At 34.9% G+C, this 14,627-nt stretch overlaps 2 protein-coding genes across 3 annotated transcripts; both read right to left on the bottom strand.

Annotated features, from left to right (window-relative positions):
• Positions 1-533: 533 nt before the first annotated feature.
• On the bottom strand, positions 534-6,973 carry GPT (UDP-glcnac-adolichol phosphate glcnac-1-p-transferase). The gene is made up of 11 exons (XM_021427448.2): positions 6,520-6,973; positions 5,957-6,044; positions 4,841-4,932; positions 4,597-4,715; positions 2,761-2,876; positions 2,563-2,690; positions 2,383-2,469; positions 1,708-1,768; positions 1,565-1,605; positions 1,356-1,476; positions 534-970 (listed from the first exon to the last, which is right to left on the bottom strand). Exons 1-11 carry the CDS (start codon positions 6,957-6,959, stop codon positions 911-913), a joined length of 1,353 nt encoding a protein of 450 aa, XP_021283123.1. The 5' UTR covers positions 6,960-6,973; the 3' UTR covers positions 534-910.
• A 638-nt stretch (positions 6,974-7,611) lies between these two features.
• On the bottom strand, positions 7,612-14,598 carry ARP (apurinic endonuclease-redox protein). Of its 2 annotated transcripts, none has more exons than XM_021426002.2 (12): positions 14,398-14,598; positions 14,123-14,303; positions 13,824-13,888; positions 13,343-13,422; positions 12,922-13,167; positions 12,438-12,763; positions 11,441-11,551; positions 10,642-10,779; positions 10,493-10,540; positions 9,222-9,302; positions 8,439-8,598; positions 7,612-8,101 (listed from the first exon to the last, which is right to left on the bottom strand). In XM_021426002.2, the coding sequence occupies exons 1-12, from the start codon at positions 14,445-14,447 to the stop codon at positions 7,980-7,982; spliced, it is 1,608 nt and encodes a 535-aa protein (XP_021281677.1). In that variant the 5' UTR covers positions 14,448-14,598; the 3' UTR covers positions 7,612-7,979. The 2 variants fall into 2 exon arrangements, with proteins under 2 accessions (XP_021281677.1, XP_021281678.1); XM_021426003.1 differs by having other exon boundaries at positions 14,123-14,295; positions 14,398-14,554.
• Positions 14,599-14,627: the final 29 nt, after the last annotated feature.

Raw genomic sequence — 14,627 nt, 5'->3', positions numbered from 1 at the left:
AGAGCAATCTTGATTGCTACAAGTACATATCAATAGAAAGTTTTGAATTTTGCAAATAAAATTTGAAGATAAAAAAATTATCTTATTAAACTATATTTATAAAAATTGATGACTCAATTAATTATTAAATACACATGACATTGAGAACCTTCTAATCTTAAAAGAGAAGGAGAAGTCAAATGAAAAAGCATTTTCCTAATGATTGCCCTGAAGACACTTTAGGTTTAGTAAATATACCATGTATAGTACTATTTTTTTTAAATACAATAATTAACAATTAAAATGTGACGAATTTTAATACATTAAGAGAAAATATAATGTAATATAGCAACTCTAAAAAATGTTCCTAAGGTACTCTTAGCAAAACTCAACAAAAGAAGTGGGAAAAGTTTGGTTTTTTTTTTTTTATACTAGGAACAATAAGTTCAAAACAAAAATATAAGTACACATTATTTCGGAATATTAAAATAGAAAAATGCTGCAATCAATTTAAGATAAAATTACTAATAATAATTCAATAATTGCAACCAACATAACAATAATAATAAAAATGTGGTTCAAATTACCTCAACCAATGTACAGTTTTAAACAAGGCAAGGCAAGGTTGTACATCAACAAAGCCTAATGAATTACGAATAACTAATGCAAAAGGAGTTTGAGCCATTGGCTTCCTATGATCTAATGTTCTCCAACTTTCTCTCCCACACCAAAATGTAAATTGTCAAGTGATATATATAAGGAAAAATGATGCAAGTAATTAATACTATTGTCAGCATTCATCCCAATGTTGTCGAGACTGCAGGTCATTTGTCTACGCTGAAAGACGTACTCCCCGTGTTCCGATGCTAAAGTATTATACATGACAAACCCGTATAGCAAAACTATTTCACTTTTCTCTGATGTTGCTACCTTATTTGTACCATCCGGCGAGGAAGTACCTCAGCATGAAACAGAAGCAGCATCCTAGGGCCTATGGGAAGCAAACATACATAAATGAGACAGAAACAAACAAATGGATGCTGCAGGGCACTCTGGAGATATTCAACTTGAAAAAGGAAAAATTAGAACTATTTTTCACAAGCTATAAGTTACAAACTGCATTCGTGTTTAAACTGGTCAATCTTCAGAGAGCAACAGGAATATGACACAAACTCATTGTCAGGATTGTGGGAACCCAAATTTATTTGGTTGGGTACAATCCTGTCAAATCTTTCCACGTCTAGCCAATGTAAGATGGTACAGCCTTAATGCCAGCCATAAGTTGTTCATCTACAACCTGACTCCTCTGGTACTTTGACATTACAGAAACAAAATGTCGGTCAAGTAGAGAATGAATGCAAACATGAGAAAATCACCTGAACAAAAAGAAGGTGGATGCAGAGTGACTTTTCTGATTTCGGGCCAACTATTCTCAAGTAAAAGTTAACAAGTGTCCCATCACGTGTCCCAGTAAGTAGTCCAGTCCCAGGATTGAATCTAAAGATACAAAAGATAATGATTAAAAGATAAAAGAAAATTTTGATGCATGCAACAAGCTTAGTCTTATATAGGTACGAAGAATTACCTTGGAAGACGGTGTCGTGGGCATTTCACATAGCCAGAAAGCTAAAAAAATTGTATGAACATGCAAATTAGCTGTTTTGCATATTCTTCAGTCGAGTTATAAATAGTCACAGAGAGAGAAAGAAAGAGAATAGCAGATCAAACCTGAGGAAGTGACAAGAGAAAGTTCAACACTTGAGGAAGAAAGAAAATCAAGAGTGTTTCGCTGTAGCAAGAAATAGAAAGAGAAAAACCAAAAAGAATTTAATCAATATTGAATAGTTTATAAGCATAGCCCCCCTCCCAAATTAAAGCACGCTGATGGTAAGCATCAATTTTTAGTTTGTCCAGAAAATCATGGATATTAAGCCACAAAAGTTCATCAAAATAGAAGATTGGAGCAGGACACTCAGATGTACCTGCTTCTAATCCCTGAATAGCGGTATTGAATTACATAGTAGATAAGCACCAAGAGTTAAAATCAAATGGAAAGGATAGAGGTCAAATCAGCAAATTCGTTTTGATTAGGATTTATATCTAAAACCATACATGCCATTAGTAGGGGCAAGACAGCATATTTCTTAAAACATGGCCTTCAAGTTGGCTTGCCATGTTCTTTGACTTGACCACATCACCCTTTTTTATCACAACACTAAGACATGTTAACTCCCACATGTTTGGTCAGAAGGCACAGTATTTACTTCCATGGCATTATGTAAAACTTAAAAGAGACATACATACATGCATACATGCATGCATATGTATCTATTGATGTATGTATACAAGTACATCTTATCTAACCAAAGGCGAGACAAATGAAACAGTGTGACAAACACACACCTATAGTGTCCAAGAATCCCAACTACAGCCATGGTCATTCCAGCAAAGTATGTGTATGTATCCCCAACAAAAACTGAAGAAGGATACCTATAAACAACAGAAGCAAAAAGCTATTAGTAAGACTTCGTATCCACGAAGTAGGATTTGTGAACAGCTGGTGGTAAAATGCAGGGTTGTTACCAGTTGTAAGAAAGTAAAGCCAAGGAGGTGGCTAGTAAGGGTTGAACAAGATAAATAGAAAAAGCATGAGCATGCTTGTACTCAGGATCTGAAGATGCGCCAATTTGCATTATATTATGTATCAAAATCTGTGAATTGCAACAAGAAGTTAGATTGCATAAAAGTCAAATTCCAAATATTGTAGTTGTTTATGCTTACAGCTGATGCAATCACAACTGTTTGCCCAACTTCAAGGCCATTCAAACCAGCATGAATGTTGATGGAATTTGTGCAGAATACTGCCAAAAGCCCCATATACAATTTATACACCCATCCTGCCACAACAAAACCAACTATGAGTTCCATGCAAGGATAGACAGCTCACTGACTTAGTTCTCTACTTAAAAATTCATTTGTTCTTTAAAAACAAAGGAAATATAAAAATTTGAAAGGTGAATAAAGCTTAGCAGTTCAATAAGGATAAATCCTAACTTGAGAGAGAAAGAGAGAAAATAGAGATGACAACTATAACAATATATATGCTCACATTTGAAGTCCCAACTTTTCAAAATTTTAGTAATACATAGGCCCTCTGTTTTTTCCCACATAAAAGATTACATGTAAACTCCGACTACATATAAGACATATCTCAACACATTCCTTTATATCCTCACACGTGCTCCAAAAGGTATCAGCATACAGATATAACATTAATATGGTAGGAAATTTGGAGTGTCCTGGCTTCAAAGATGGTATATTTGTCTGTACAATAAAAAAAAGAAACAGATGCTGTATGCTTGTATGTATGATAACATACACTTTATTTAATAGCAAACTCCTTTTCCTTATTTCAGCTCATCATTAAAACCAACCCAAGCTGATTGATTTCTTGGCATGGCTCAGTCAAACTAGGTACATCATTAAGATGTAGGTCCACACCCAACTATCTTCTATATTCTCCCAGGGTAAAGGTTTAACTCATCAATCAGCATATCTTAGTATTTTTTTCATTATTGAGCAAAAGCATAATGAACTTTAGAACTTGATGGTTGCCTTACTTTACACTGTAAAACATAAGTGCCAAAAGGTGCATGAAGGATACCTGAAAATATTTACATGTTTTCTAATCTATAAACAATGGGTTCTAACAAGTTACCAAGTCAAATATTTGTCTCAGATGCAAACAAAATTCTGCAGGCTTAGTTCAATTATGTTCATCAGGCTCGGGAAAAGGGCAAATATTTCCATCACTGAGGATAATCATTTCAATTATTGCAATTATATGGACAATCATTGACTAAAGCTCAGGACATGCTAGCATGTCAACACAAGTACGTTTACTGAACAACAGGTTGAACACTTGATACAATGTTCTGATGCCACTTTTCATTATGCTGTAAGCACTATCTAAAAGTTAATTCATATTAAAGCTCCAAAGTTGAGAGATTTTAAAACTTGACCAAACTTACATTTGCAATTTCTTGCAGAACTTGATCAAACATATGGTTTAAACAAAAATCCTCCTGTGTTACTTTCATACAATAAATGCCAATATATGTATCCATTTACTTTAAGTACATTTAACAAAAGCTGATCCAACCACAACAAGTACCCAATGCAACTTGAAAAACCAACCAAATTTGTTGAAAAATCAATGATAAAAGAAAAAGACCTGAGCTAGAACCTCACCCCAACTAAAATGCACTTTATTAGCTACTTGTTAGAGGAAAAATGTAGCTTGAAGCTGACCCTAAACAAAGATCCACCTATCCACCCAAAACCCAACTTGACCAGCCTGAATTCACTCAAAAGGTCAATGGAACCTCAACTCAAAATAACCCAAAAAAGGCCAAATCCTAAATGACTAGAACCAAAGATGACCAAACCTGCCCAATGGCCAGAAATTTGAGATTATAATTAGAGTTAGATTGGTGCTCAATATAAGAGAGAAACACTATAACATTAGAAAACCAGAGAAACGGAACAAGCACCATCCTGACATTAGAAAAGGTTCTTATTCTTACTGCCAAATTAATTCTGAGTATCATTTCATACCTAGATCCAACACCTCTTGCCCGACATATGAAACAAGAGGCTTTGGAATGATGATAGTTGTGTGCCCAGCATAGGCCATCAACAATGGAAGAGCAGCAATTGATGGCAGTAGTAGTTTCCTGCTCTTCATAAAAACAACATAACGATCGTGTTAAAAATTAGTGCAGAAGCCATGGACACCCTTCCAAAAAATTAACAGGCTTCCACAGAGTATGCAAAACCTTAAAGGTAAATTTATACTCACACTCTCCAAGGGACATCCAGGACATCATCTACAAATCCAAGCAAAATCATGAAGCAGATAGATGCTAAGGCTGCATTGTACTCAACGAGCCACTGAATAAACAATAACCAACAAATTGATCTTCAATTCTATAAAACATTAAACTCTCCATGAAGAAGCTAACATCAAAGCTAATGCAATTCAGACTTGCCCTAAATTATGATACAAGAACCAAAATCTTTATTGTCTTAAAGATGTAGGATCGGAACCATGCAATGCAGGTAGAAAAAGTAACATATACATAAGAAAGAGCAAAAGAGCAAAAGTTTCTTAGAAGCCAACAAAACAAAATGGAGTTATCTCAAAGTTCAACGTTCCCTATACTATACTCAACTCAACTAAGCCTTAATCCCAAAATATTTGAGGCCAGCTACTCGAAAAAATTTCCCCCAATTCCACTCAATTAAGGGCTTTAACATTTGATGAAAGAATTAAAGAAGCTAAATCATCTTTTAGAATGACTTCAACATTGTAATATGGTTACCTCTAAGTCTATTCATTCATTCTGCAAATCTCAAATAACATTGATATATCTTACGGTACTCCTTTTCTCTTCAAGACCAACCAGAAGTGTTCTCTAGAAATTTTATCTCATCCTTTTGCCAATCTTACGCTTGGTTTATGGAAAGAATATAGCAGGAATTTGAATGGGAATAGAAGTAAGAATGAGAACAAAACTATTACCTAGTTTAGTTAGTGAAAAGAAGAAAGGTGTAAATTTCTATTTTATCCTATTTTTATGCCTACTATAACTATTTTTCCCTTATACATTCCAAGAAAATTCCCAATTTTCTATTTTTTTCTTGTTTTTCCTTCTCTCACCTCCTTGCCCTTTTGAAAGCTGCTATTTTCAATGGTTTCATACAAGTTCCATACTTAATACTCAAATGTGTAATTAACCATATGTCAAACCGTGCACTCACTTCCTCAAAATGCTATCAATCATTCCTAGTTTTTGAATATTTTCATAAACTATTAATTTCTGACACTGAAAAATAGAGTTACACAATTTAAAGTTCAAAAAGAAATAAAAAAGCAAAAACACAGCTAGAAACTTCTGGGACAAATCACACTCACATTTGAATCTGCCGTGAAGTTAAAATATTGAAACAAGATAGCCAAAACCAAGAAGACAATACCTACAACAATTCCCAATGACTCAGGCCTGCAAAACCAAAAGCCGCCGTCACTAAGTAGAGTGTTTTTTTTTTAAATTATATTTGTTAATTTTCATAAATGGAAAAAATTCCAACTTAAGTATAAGATTCTTAGCTGATGGCAAATAGTACCAGCATCTAAAAGCACTACTAACAGAATTCAAAAAAAGAAACTTGATAGTATAGAATAAAGGCTCGGATACACAACCAGAAGCCAACATTGAGGATCTAACTTATAGGCAAGTCATTAATTTATTTAATGGAAGTCAAACGACAAAGCAGAGACATTTATTAAACAATGCATAAGTGCCAAAGGAATAATCACCTTGCCAGATACCCAGTTTATGAAAACAAAAATTCAATCCCCGATTAGCTAATCCAATCAGAATTCTAAATGAAAACATACCCAGTTCAACAAAATTCAAAAGCAATCACAACCCTTTGTTTTTTCGTAAAACAAAAAACAGAAAATTTTAAACTTACACTTTAACGGTGCCTTGAGGGGTACCCTTCTTGTTAATATCAAATCCAAATAAACTGCGTTTTAAAACATATCTAGAAGCAACAGGAATCATTCTCTGAGTAAGGAAGAAGCCGACAACGCTAAGGGCAGCATTGATAAGGATGGATCTCTTGAGGTCTTGCTCGATCGTATATCGCTGGAAAAGAAGGTAAAAATATGGAATTGAAAAGAAAAGACAGAGGTTAAAGATGAGGCCTTTCTTTGGTGGCGCGATCGGTGGGTCGGTTTGGGTGGTTGTTTCTTGGGTTTGAGGAGGATTCGGCTTTGTTTCTGTCGGTGTTGCTGTCGTTGCTGAAGCTCTCTTGCAAGCTGCCATGGCTGCTGCTCTGTTTCTCTGCAAAGTTTTGTTTGTCTCAAATCCTTTGAATTTTCGCTGCGGTGTCTCTATTCTTTGTTGCATACATTACATGGAAAGTCGGAGTGGGTTGGCCTTTTGGAGTATCATTTTTGGCGTCACTGAACCAACGAGATCTTGCCACGATAGCAAATTTTCATGCCTACGTGTAACAATTTTCCACATAAGCAATTGCAGAAATGAATAAACACGGGGATTGTTAGATACATCATTTCTATAACATCGACCTTAATTTTTCTACTGTTTATTTATTGTCTTCTTTTGTTCAAAGTCCAAGTCAACCTGGAACAGCCAGCTGACCATAATAGATTCCAATGGTACAGAGGAATTTAGGGGTGGCAAAAGCATCCACAGTATTAAGTTAAACTAAGGATGGAAAGATTATTCATGCCCATGCCCTCCCTGTTGCAAGACAGTTTTAGATTATACAATATTTGGGATGAACCAAAGAATAAAACATGTTTTGGTTCAATCACAATGCATATAAAATAGGCAAGATGATGTGTAATATGATAAATTCGATTGAAAAAGATTCTGCATTTCTCCCACACCAAAGCGTAAAAGCTTTAGCAAAGGAATTCAGCATATTTGTCCCCTTCAATTCAATCACAGGCAAAACCATCAACAACAAAATCAAGTCAATGGGAAAATCAAGGACAACAATTGCAACAAGACTTATGTCGCAGGGAAGCATAAGTTTCATAAGTATAATCAATATTACTGCACACACAAGTGTTCGTTACATATGAGAGTGGGCAGCCAAAAACGCTTGCAAAACAAGATTGTACCAACTCCAAAAGCCATACATTTTAATACAATCTCATAACGTTCAAATGCCTTTTGAGTTTCCACCCTCTTCCAATTTTCTGCAAAAGCAATGCCAACGGCATAAGGTGTAATTGGTTCCCGCTGCATCAGTAGCACAGCAGCAACTGCATCAGTGAAATTCCATTTTGTAACTCCCAACACCCTCAAACTTCTTTCAAGTTGGGTTTAGGTTGACAACAATGTTGCACTTATCCCATCCACACACCAATTAATCCAGTTTTGCTGAGGCAGACTAGACTAGACCTTGAGTATAAGGCCAATAGGGCAATGATCACTACCCATAACATCAGGGAGAATGTACGAGTCATGAACATCATCAGCTATGGCTTCTGAAACGAGGAAGTAGTCCAGCCTCCACCCTGTTCCAAAAAACAAAATTTTAACTAAATATGCGGGCACTGCCAAAATAAATATGCTAAATATTTATTAATGATGGAAGCTAATCACAGTGACTATTATATTAACTCCCCTCAAAAATCTTACTAATCTCTAGAAGCAACGTCAAAACAAAATTCAACCATTCCCAGCATAATAAACAAATAAATATTAATCATTTTGAGGTACAGGAAGTATCCTCAAGTCAAGGCTACTTGAAATGGTCTCATATACTTCAAAAAAATTGGCACAAAACTAATCTTACCAATGAAGAAGGATAAAAAGAATAAGAGGGTAAGTTTAAAATGTAGGATGTCACACCTTTGTTAGTTTTGCGCGCACCATGCCGATAACCCCAGTAACTATAGCCCACAACACCTGGATGCTGCTTTCTAAAGGTGTCCACAAACCCCCTGGATAAGAAGTTTGTATCAAAAGATTGCCTTTCTTCAATTGTAAACCCAGCACTTCTTTTGTTTCCCTACATTTTAAAATTTGAAACAACTATTACAACATTTCAATGAAAACAGAGTTGCTGCACTAATTTGCATCAGGAAACCAGCAATATTATGATGGAGTAATAGACGAGGCTGCATTTTGTATATTTCACAAATTCCTGATGCATTGAGCAGAATACCAAGGCTAAGCAAACTTATTTTCCTGTGATTGAATGTCATAAAAACCAACATCAAGCTGTTTAAAGACTGAAACAGAGTTCTGTTGTATTGCATCGCTCACCTCTCAGATCTAAAGTCATTATAATTTTAAAGGGTAAGAGATGGCTTGTCTCACCCTTGATATTTCCAAATGTATTTGCATAAAGAACTCTAAATTAAATGTAACACTAAGGAAACGAGAAGTAATTCATAGTTTTTAGACAAGTCCATCGTCCATGGATAAGAAGGTAACATATCAACCTTAGTAATCAACATTGGTCCCAGAGTGACAAGACAGAAAGCACGTGCAATGATTGTTAATCAAATATTGCTTTGCAGAACACTCATAATAATTCTTTGATTAAATAAATTTGCTTATATTGGTTAAGCCATTGGTCAAATAAAATCATCAGTTCTACCAAAAACATCAAAATTTTGAATGACTTACAGCAGGGTCATAAATGTCTATCTCTTCATGTGCACAATTTAGATCCCCTGTCAAAATGACTGGCTTTGACTTTTCCAGTTCCTGCATCATGCAAGGGAAGCAGCTGAAGCAATAAGTCTCACAGGGAAAAGGTAAATTAAATATGTTTTGCAAGAAAAAAGTTAATTCTATTAAGAAAGAAAGGAGAAAAGCTCCCTTAAAGGAAATTATAATACCTACAATACTTTGTGATACAGAACAGAAAGAGGAATAGATTAGGCAGGGCGAAAGTGGGGCAAAGAGAGAAAATAGAGATTTGAGAGAAATCACAGGGAACCATGGGAGGAAAGGAAGAAAAAGAGAGAGAAACTACAGGAATAGTGGACAGAGAAAGGTAAATGGAGATTAGAGGAAGGAAGAGACGAGGAATAATAGTGAGAAAGATAGCGAATTAAGTCTCAACAGTATAGAAATCAGCATCAGCATACCCTACTTTAATCGAAATTAACGTAGGGACTTCAAGACTACTCTAAACAAGCAAAACGAATTAATATAAAGATGGATTAACGTAGGGACTTCAAGACTACTCCAAACAAGCAAAACGAATTAATATAAAGATCTAAAATATCCTAGACATATTTTTTTTAAAAAATAGAGCCCATAAAATTTACAAACTTAATAAATAAATTGCTAAATAAATTTAATCTTTCAATATCCATCCTTCCCTGCATATGCATTCTGAATACCGCTAAAAGAACTAGCATTTAGCAAGAGAAAAAACTTGGAAAAAGGTGATGGCATAACAGATGAGAAAACTTTGGTAAATTGAATAGAATATAATTACTGACAAGTCACAAAATTGGCAACTTACAATAATTTGTTTCATACTAATCCAAATGGACAAGTAATATATAAAAAATAACCAATATGTTGCTACATTATTGATGACAATTTCGCAATGAAGAAATTAATTACCCTAAATCTTTTTTTTCTTTCTATCTAGGGAAGGGGGATTTGAACCAGCTCTTTGAGCAGAGGAATATATACACCTATCAGCTTTTCAAATGCTTGTTCCTCAATTTCCCTAAATCTAAAGACCCAAATCTAATGTCTCCCACGAATTCATAGGATTATATATGCCAAAGCGTGAATAACAAGTCAAAAGGGGGGAGACGAGAAAGCAAGACAGGGAGGGTGCTTAAACTCTCTGGTATAGAGCACAAATTGGAAAACAAAAATAACTAAGTCAAAAATGAAATGAAAATGAAAAAGGGAAATATAAGCATGCTTACTTTTATGTAATTGCTAAGAGCTGGATCCCATTCTGTAATCCTGTATGTCTGGATTTAAAAACAAAGCCATCAGTCAAAAAGTTTGAAAATTTCAAATGGAAAAAACATATATTGGCAAGTAACATACAAAATGTGTTTAAGCCAATTACCAGCCTTCTCAAGCCATCCCCAGAATTAGGAACATAGACGCTTAACAAATAAAAAGAATCGAATTCTGCTGTCACAACTCGTCCTTCACTATCATGATCTGATTTGCCTAGGCCATATCTGACTGAAAGTGGCTTAATCTGTCAGACAACTGCTACTTTTTAACAGCAAACTAATAAAAAGCAAAGCAATTAAAACAGCAAAAGATACTTGAATTTCAAAAGGTCAAGCTCCCGAAAAATGTACAGTAGACATTGAATCAAGAAAACAGACACCAAATCCTAGTGCCCAGTAAGTTCATTAGATTGAAATAAATCCCATTGATTAAAATTTGCACAATGGATTAATCAAGTATGATTAGTCTTCACCTTTCCCATAGTTTTCTGTATCAGGTCTTAAAGTCCCATTTCATTGTTAGAATCTGAAGCGTAGCTAGAAACATGAAACTTGATATTGTGATGTTTTAAGTTCTAATCTGCCGATTCCATTGACAATATTTCAAATTTTCAATGCAAGAGACAATCATTTCCAACATTAAAGCATATCTTGCAAAATTAAGCAACTAGCAAATAAGAGTATTAAGTTAGCAGACATATAATCCAGCAGATGCTACTCTAAGAAGTAACCTCACTGCCATCAAAACAGTGAATACTTGCTTGATATATCACCCCAAGGTCCTAATGTATAAACAAGATAGGGATATTAAAAGTGTGGCATAGTTTCTACCCCCAAAGGTGCAAAATAATCCAAGGGCCACACATAAAAAAAGCCACTTCTGAATCCTAAAAAGAACAGGCATACCCGAGATATTATTGATGTACCAGAATAACCAAGTTTTGAATTACTGCATGTCCAGAAGCTATTCTCATATCCTTCTATGAGAGACTGTTTGATTGACTCGACATCTTTCTCCTGTTTCAAGATTAATAAGTGCATTCAACATATCAAGAAAATTAACCAGTTCAAGATGCTCACATTTCTTAAGTACACACAAACAAATACATGTGCACACAGACAGACACATGTAAAGAAAATACACACTCTCACAAGGACAGACAAATACAGAGTCAAATAAGCATAGTCTCACATATACAAACACAAGGGCAAAAGATGTTATTGGCAATTTATAATATCAACAAATTGTCATATTCTAACATGTCCTGAATTTTTGCACAGAAAGAAAAAAAATGTTTTCACAATTATCTAAGCTAGAGCAGCCATGACTAAATCAATCCAAATTTCTAAATTTGGCCATCATCGACACTCAAAGAAGAAAACTAGTATTAGCTGGCCAGTTTGAGTTATGTAAATATTTAAAAAAAAAAAAAAACTTAACCACTTAATTGAGAAGTTTACTCATTTCTGAACCTTTTAACCAATTCCAATTAGGAGCCATACTGCAACTTGACTCACATTTGATTGAAAACAAATCCTAGGTGTCAAATAGAATCAAATGGCAGCAAAATGCCCACAACTAAAGTTAGCGTAAAAACATCCAATATTTGACATACTTGTATATCAACATTCTGCAAGGAGAAACATCTATCAAGACGGAAAATGTCTTAGCAGCCACTTTATAAGTTTGCTGCCAATTGCTATAACTATGTTTGAACATAGGAATTAAAGATGTAAGAGGTGATTCAAGCACTCCAGTAAAATATCTAGTGATCCAATTATCGCAGATATCACGGTAAGCTAAAGCAGAAAAAGCTTTATACTACACTGAGACCTTCTCAACAAAACTATTTATAATATATTGAAATTTTCTAAGCTACAAAATGATATGTTATATACTTGCCTGCAGTTTAGTCTCCTGCAAACACAATACATCAAAGTTTTCCCTTTCAGCAAGTTGCAGGGCAGAGAATCCCCCAAATTTCAGCAATGCCCTAAGCCCATTGACATTCCAAGACAGAACCTTGACAAACTTTGGATTCCCCGTATGAGGTGGAGGTCTCATAATTCTAGGATTATATGCTATCCACCCTTTCTGAGGCTTCTTATGGGCAAAAATGGTCCATGGTTCGCTTTGATTCACTGTAAGGGTAACTCCATATTCAGCACTAACATCTTTGCTATCAACATCTGAAGATACTCTCCTCTTTGTCTGAGAAGGCTTCCTACCTAGCCACATCAAGGATCAAACACAATAATCCATCCTTTTAGTCAAACTAAATGAACCACCTAAAGCGAACTACTTCAGAGAACGATGGAATAGTTCCATAAATCGCAACAACTGCATAAAACACCAATGCTACAGATATCTATATCTTCTGCACTACCTGAAGCACGACCAGTTTTGACAGATTGCTTCTGTTCTATGGTGACAATTTTAGTATCAACTTCAACAGTTTCACCCCTAATTTGCATTTGGTTTAATGTCCTCCTGCTCCGCTGAACCCTGGAAACCTTAGAAATAGTGCTAACATCTTGGACTTGATCCTCTATGGATCCTGCCTCCACCCTTGTAGATATGCTTTCATCATAATTGGAAGGATCTTGTTTATCTGCTAAAAAAGAACCTTCACCTGCACATGCAAAGAATTTCGGAGATCAGAAAAGGAAGCTTGCACATGCAATTAATTATTATACCCGCTATAAGAAAATTTATGTTGTTATCCTCAATCTTGATTGCTATCATATGAAGGCTTGCAGGATACCAAAATACATATTAAAACTTAAATTGTATAGAAAATTGCATACCATCTATTTCCTTGGCCAAATAGCACTGTAAAGCAGATACAAGGTCGCGTTTTGAACCTTTGGCAGGGACACCAGCACTCCTGTCAATTAAAAACAGTTAAAACAAACTCAGATCTTAAATTAGACATATCCAATTTACCTTTTTCATGGATCTATAAAATCCCATTCAACAGGTTTAAAAAAGAAATTCAGGATTACATACTTCATAAGTTGAAGAAAAGTGTCTACAACAGAATGGGAATGTGATTAAGTAAAAATTCAACTAATTTGTGTTGGTCACATGAGCTGTTTCATCACATAGCTCAATTTGTGGAACAATCTTCTTTCCAATCAACAAACTAAATGTAGGAGTTAACGCACAAAACTTTTCTAAATGCAAATTGCATAAATGACAGAAATCAATCCATAATGCAGAATGCAAGAACATCAAACAGAGGAGTCATATACTTTTATATGTTACCCCTTGAAACTTGTTATTTACCTCAATGCAGTTCTGAGTTGTTGAACTGTCATTGCCTCTATTTTTCCTGGATCATCCTTGAAATCCTGCATTTCAAGTACCTTTCATTTACATTCTTAAGCAATTATCAATATCAAAAGCATAAAATTAATACCTTATAACTCAAATATAATATCATATTAAACATAAGGATTTGTAGCCATTAATCCTTTTAACCTGTTTATCATTATTGTGCTTAACTAATTTACTTTTCTCAACATTTTCATTAAACCCAAACAGAAAACTAAGAAAAAAGCATAAAAAAAAAACAAAGAAGAAACCTTGAGAAGAGTCTTATCAGAAATAGGGTTATTGTTGCCTATTACTCCTTTGGGTTTCTTATCAATGTTTTGGTCAGCTATGGAGGATGAAGTCGAAAAGCTTCTTCTCTTAGACCCCATTACTTTGCCTCTCAAAGGGAAAAATCTTCCAACTCCCAAACTCCTTGGAGCTGCTGCAAAGCTACATCTTTTCCAGTCAGTTTAAATTTCTATAAGAACAAACAACAAAAAGGAGAAACAACAAATGAATTTTTTTGGAGAAAGAAAAAGAAAACCCTGAAAGATTGATGAAAGTCTTAAAGCCAAGTTGCGATGCTTGGTTCATCTACAGAACCCAATGTCAGAGACAGACGGCGGGCGAGGGTTAGCAGTTAAACCGCCGAAAAGCGGTAGGATTTGCTCCTATTATTATACACAGTGGAAAGCACGTGTGATTAACGCGTGTGACTACCGGGATTCGATCTTATTAATACATATTTTTCAATTAATGATTTGTTTTCCTCTT

Source organism: Theobroma umbraticum, unplaced genomic scaffold, assembly GCF_002168275.2.
Source record: "Theobroma umbraticum cultivar Fairchild unplaced genomic scaffold, ASM216827v3 scaffold_147.0, whole genome shotgun sequence".
In the NCBI taxonomy this organism is placed as follows: Eukaryota; Viridiplantae; Streptophyta; class Magnoliopsida; order Malvales; family Malvaceae; genus Theobroma; species Theobroma umbraticum.
This window is presented reverse-complemented; position numbering and strand designations above follow the sequence as displayed.

What these genes read in the sequence shown, in the direction of transcription:
- GPT (XM_021427448.2), bottom strand. Translation starts at nt 6,959, where the DNA reads ATGCAACAAAGAATAGAGACACCGCAGCGAAAATTCAAAGGATTTGAG. An exon ending in CAGTTGTGATTGCATCAGCT is followed by an intron (nt 2,691 to 2,760) that starts GTAAGCATAAAC and finishes TGCAATTCACAG; the next exon opens with ATTTTGATACATAATATAAT. An exon ending in GCTTTACTTTCTTACAACTG is followed by an intron (nt 2,470 to 2,562) that starts GTAACAACCCTG and finishes TGTTGTTTATAG; the next exon opens with GTATCCTTCTTCAGTTTTTG.
- ARP (XM_021426002.2), bottom strand. Translation starts at nt 14,447, where the DNA reads ATGAACCAAGCATCGCAACTTGGCTTTAAGACTTTCATCAATCTTTCA. An exon ending in GTACATCAATAATATCTCGG is followed by an intron (nt 10,780 to 11,440) that starts GTATGCCTGTTC and finishes GTTGTCTGACAG; the next exon opens with ATTAAGCCACTTTCAGTCAG. An exon ending in CTCTTAGCAATTACATAAAA is followed by an intron (nt 9,303 to 10,492) that starts GTAAGCATGCTT and finishes TGCATGATGCAG; the next exon opens with GAACTGGAAAAGTCAAAGCC.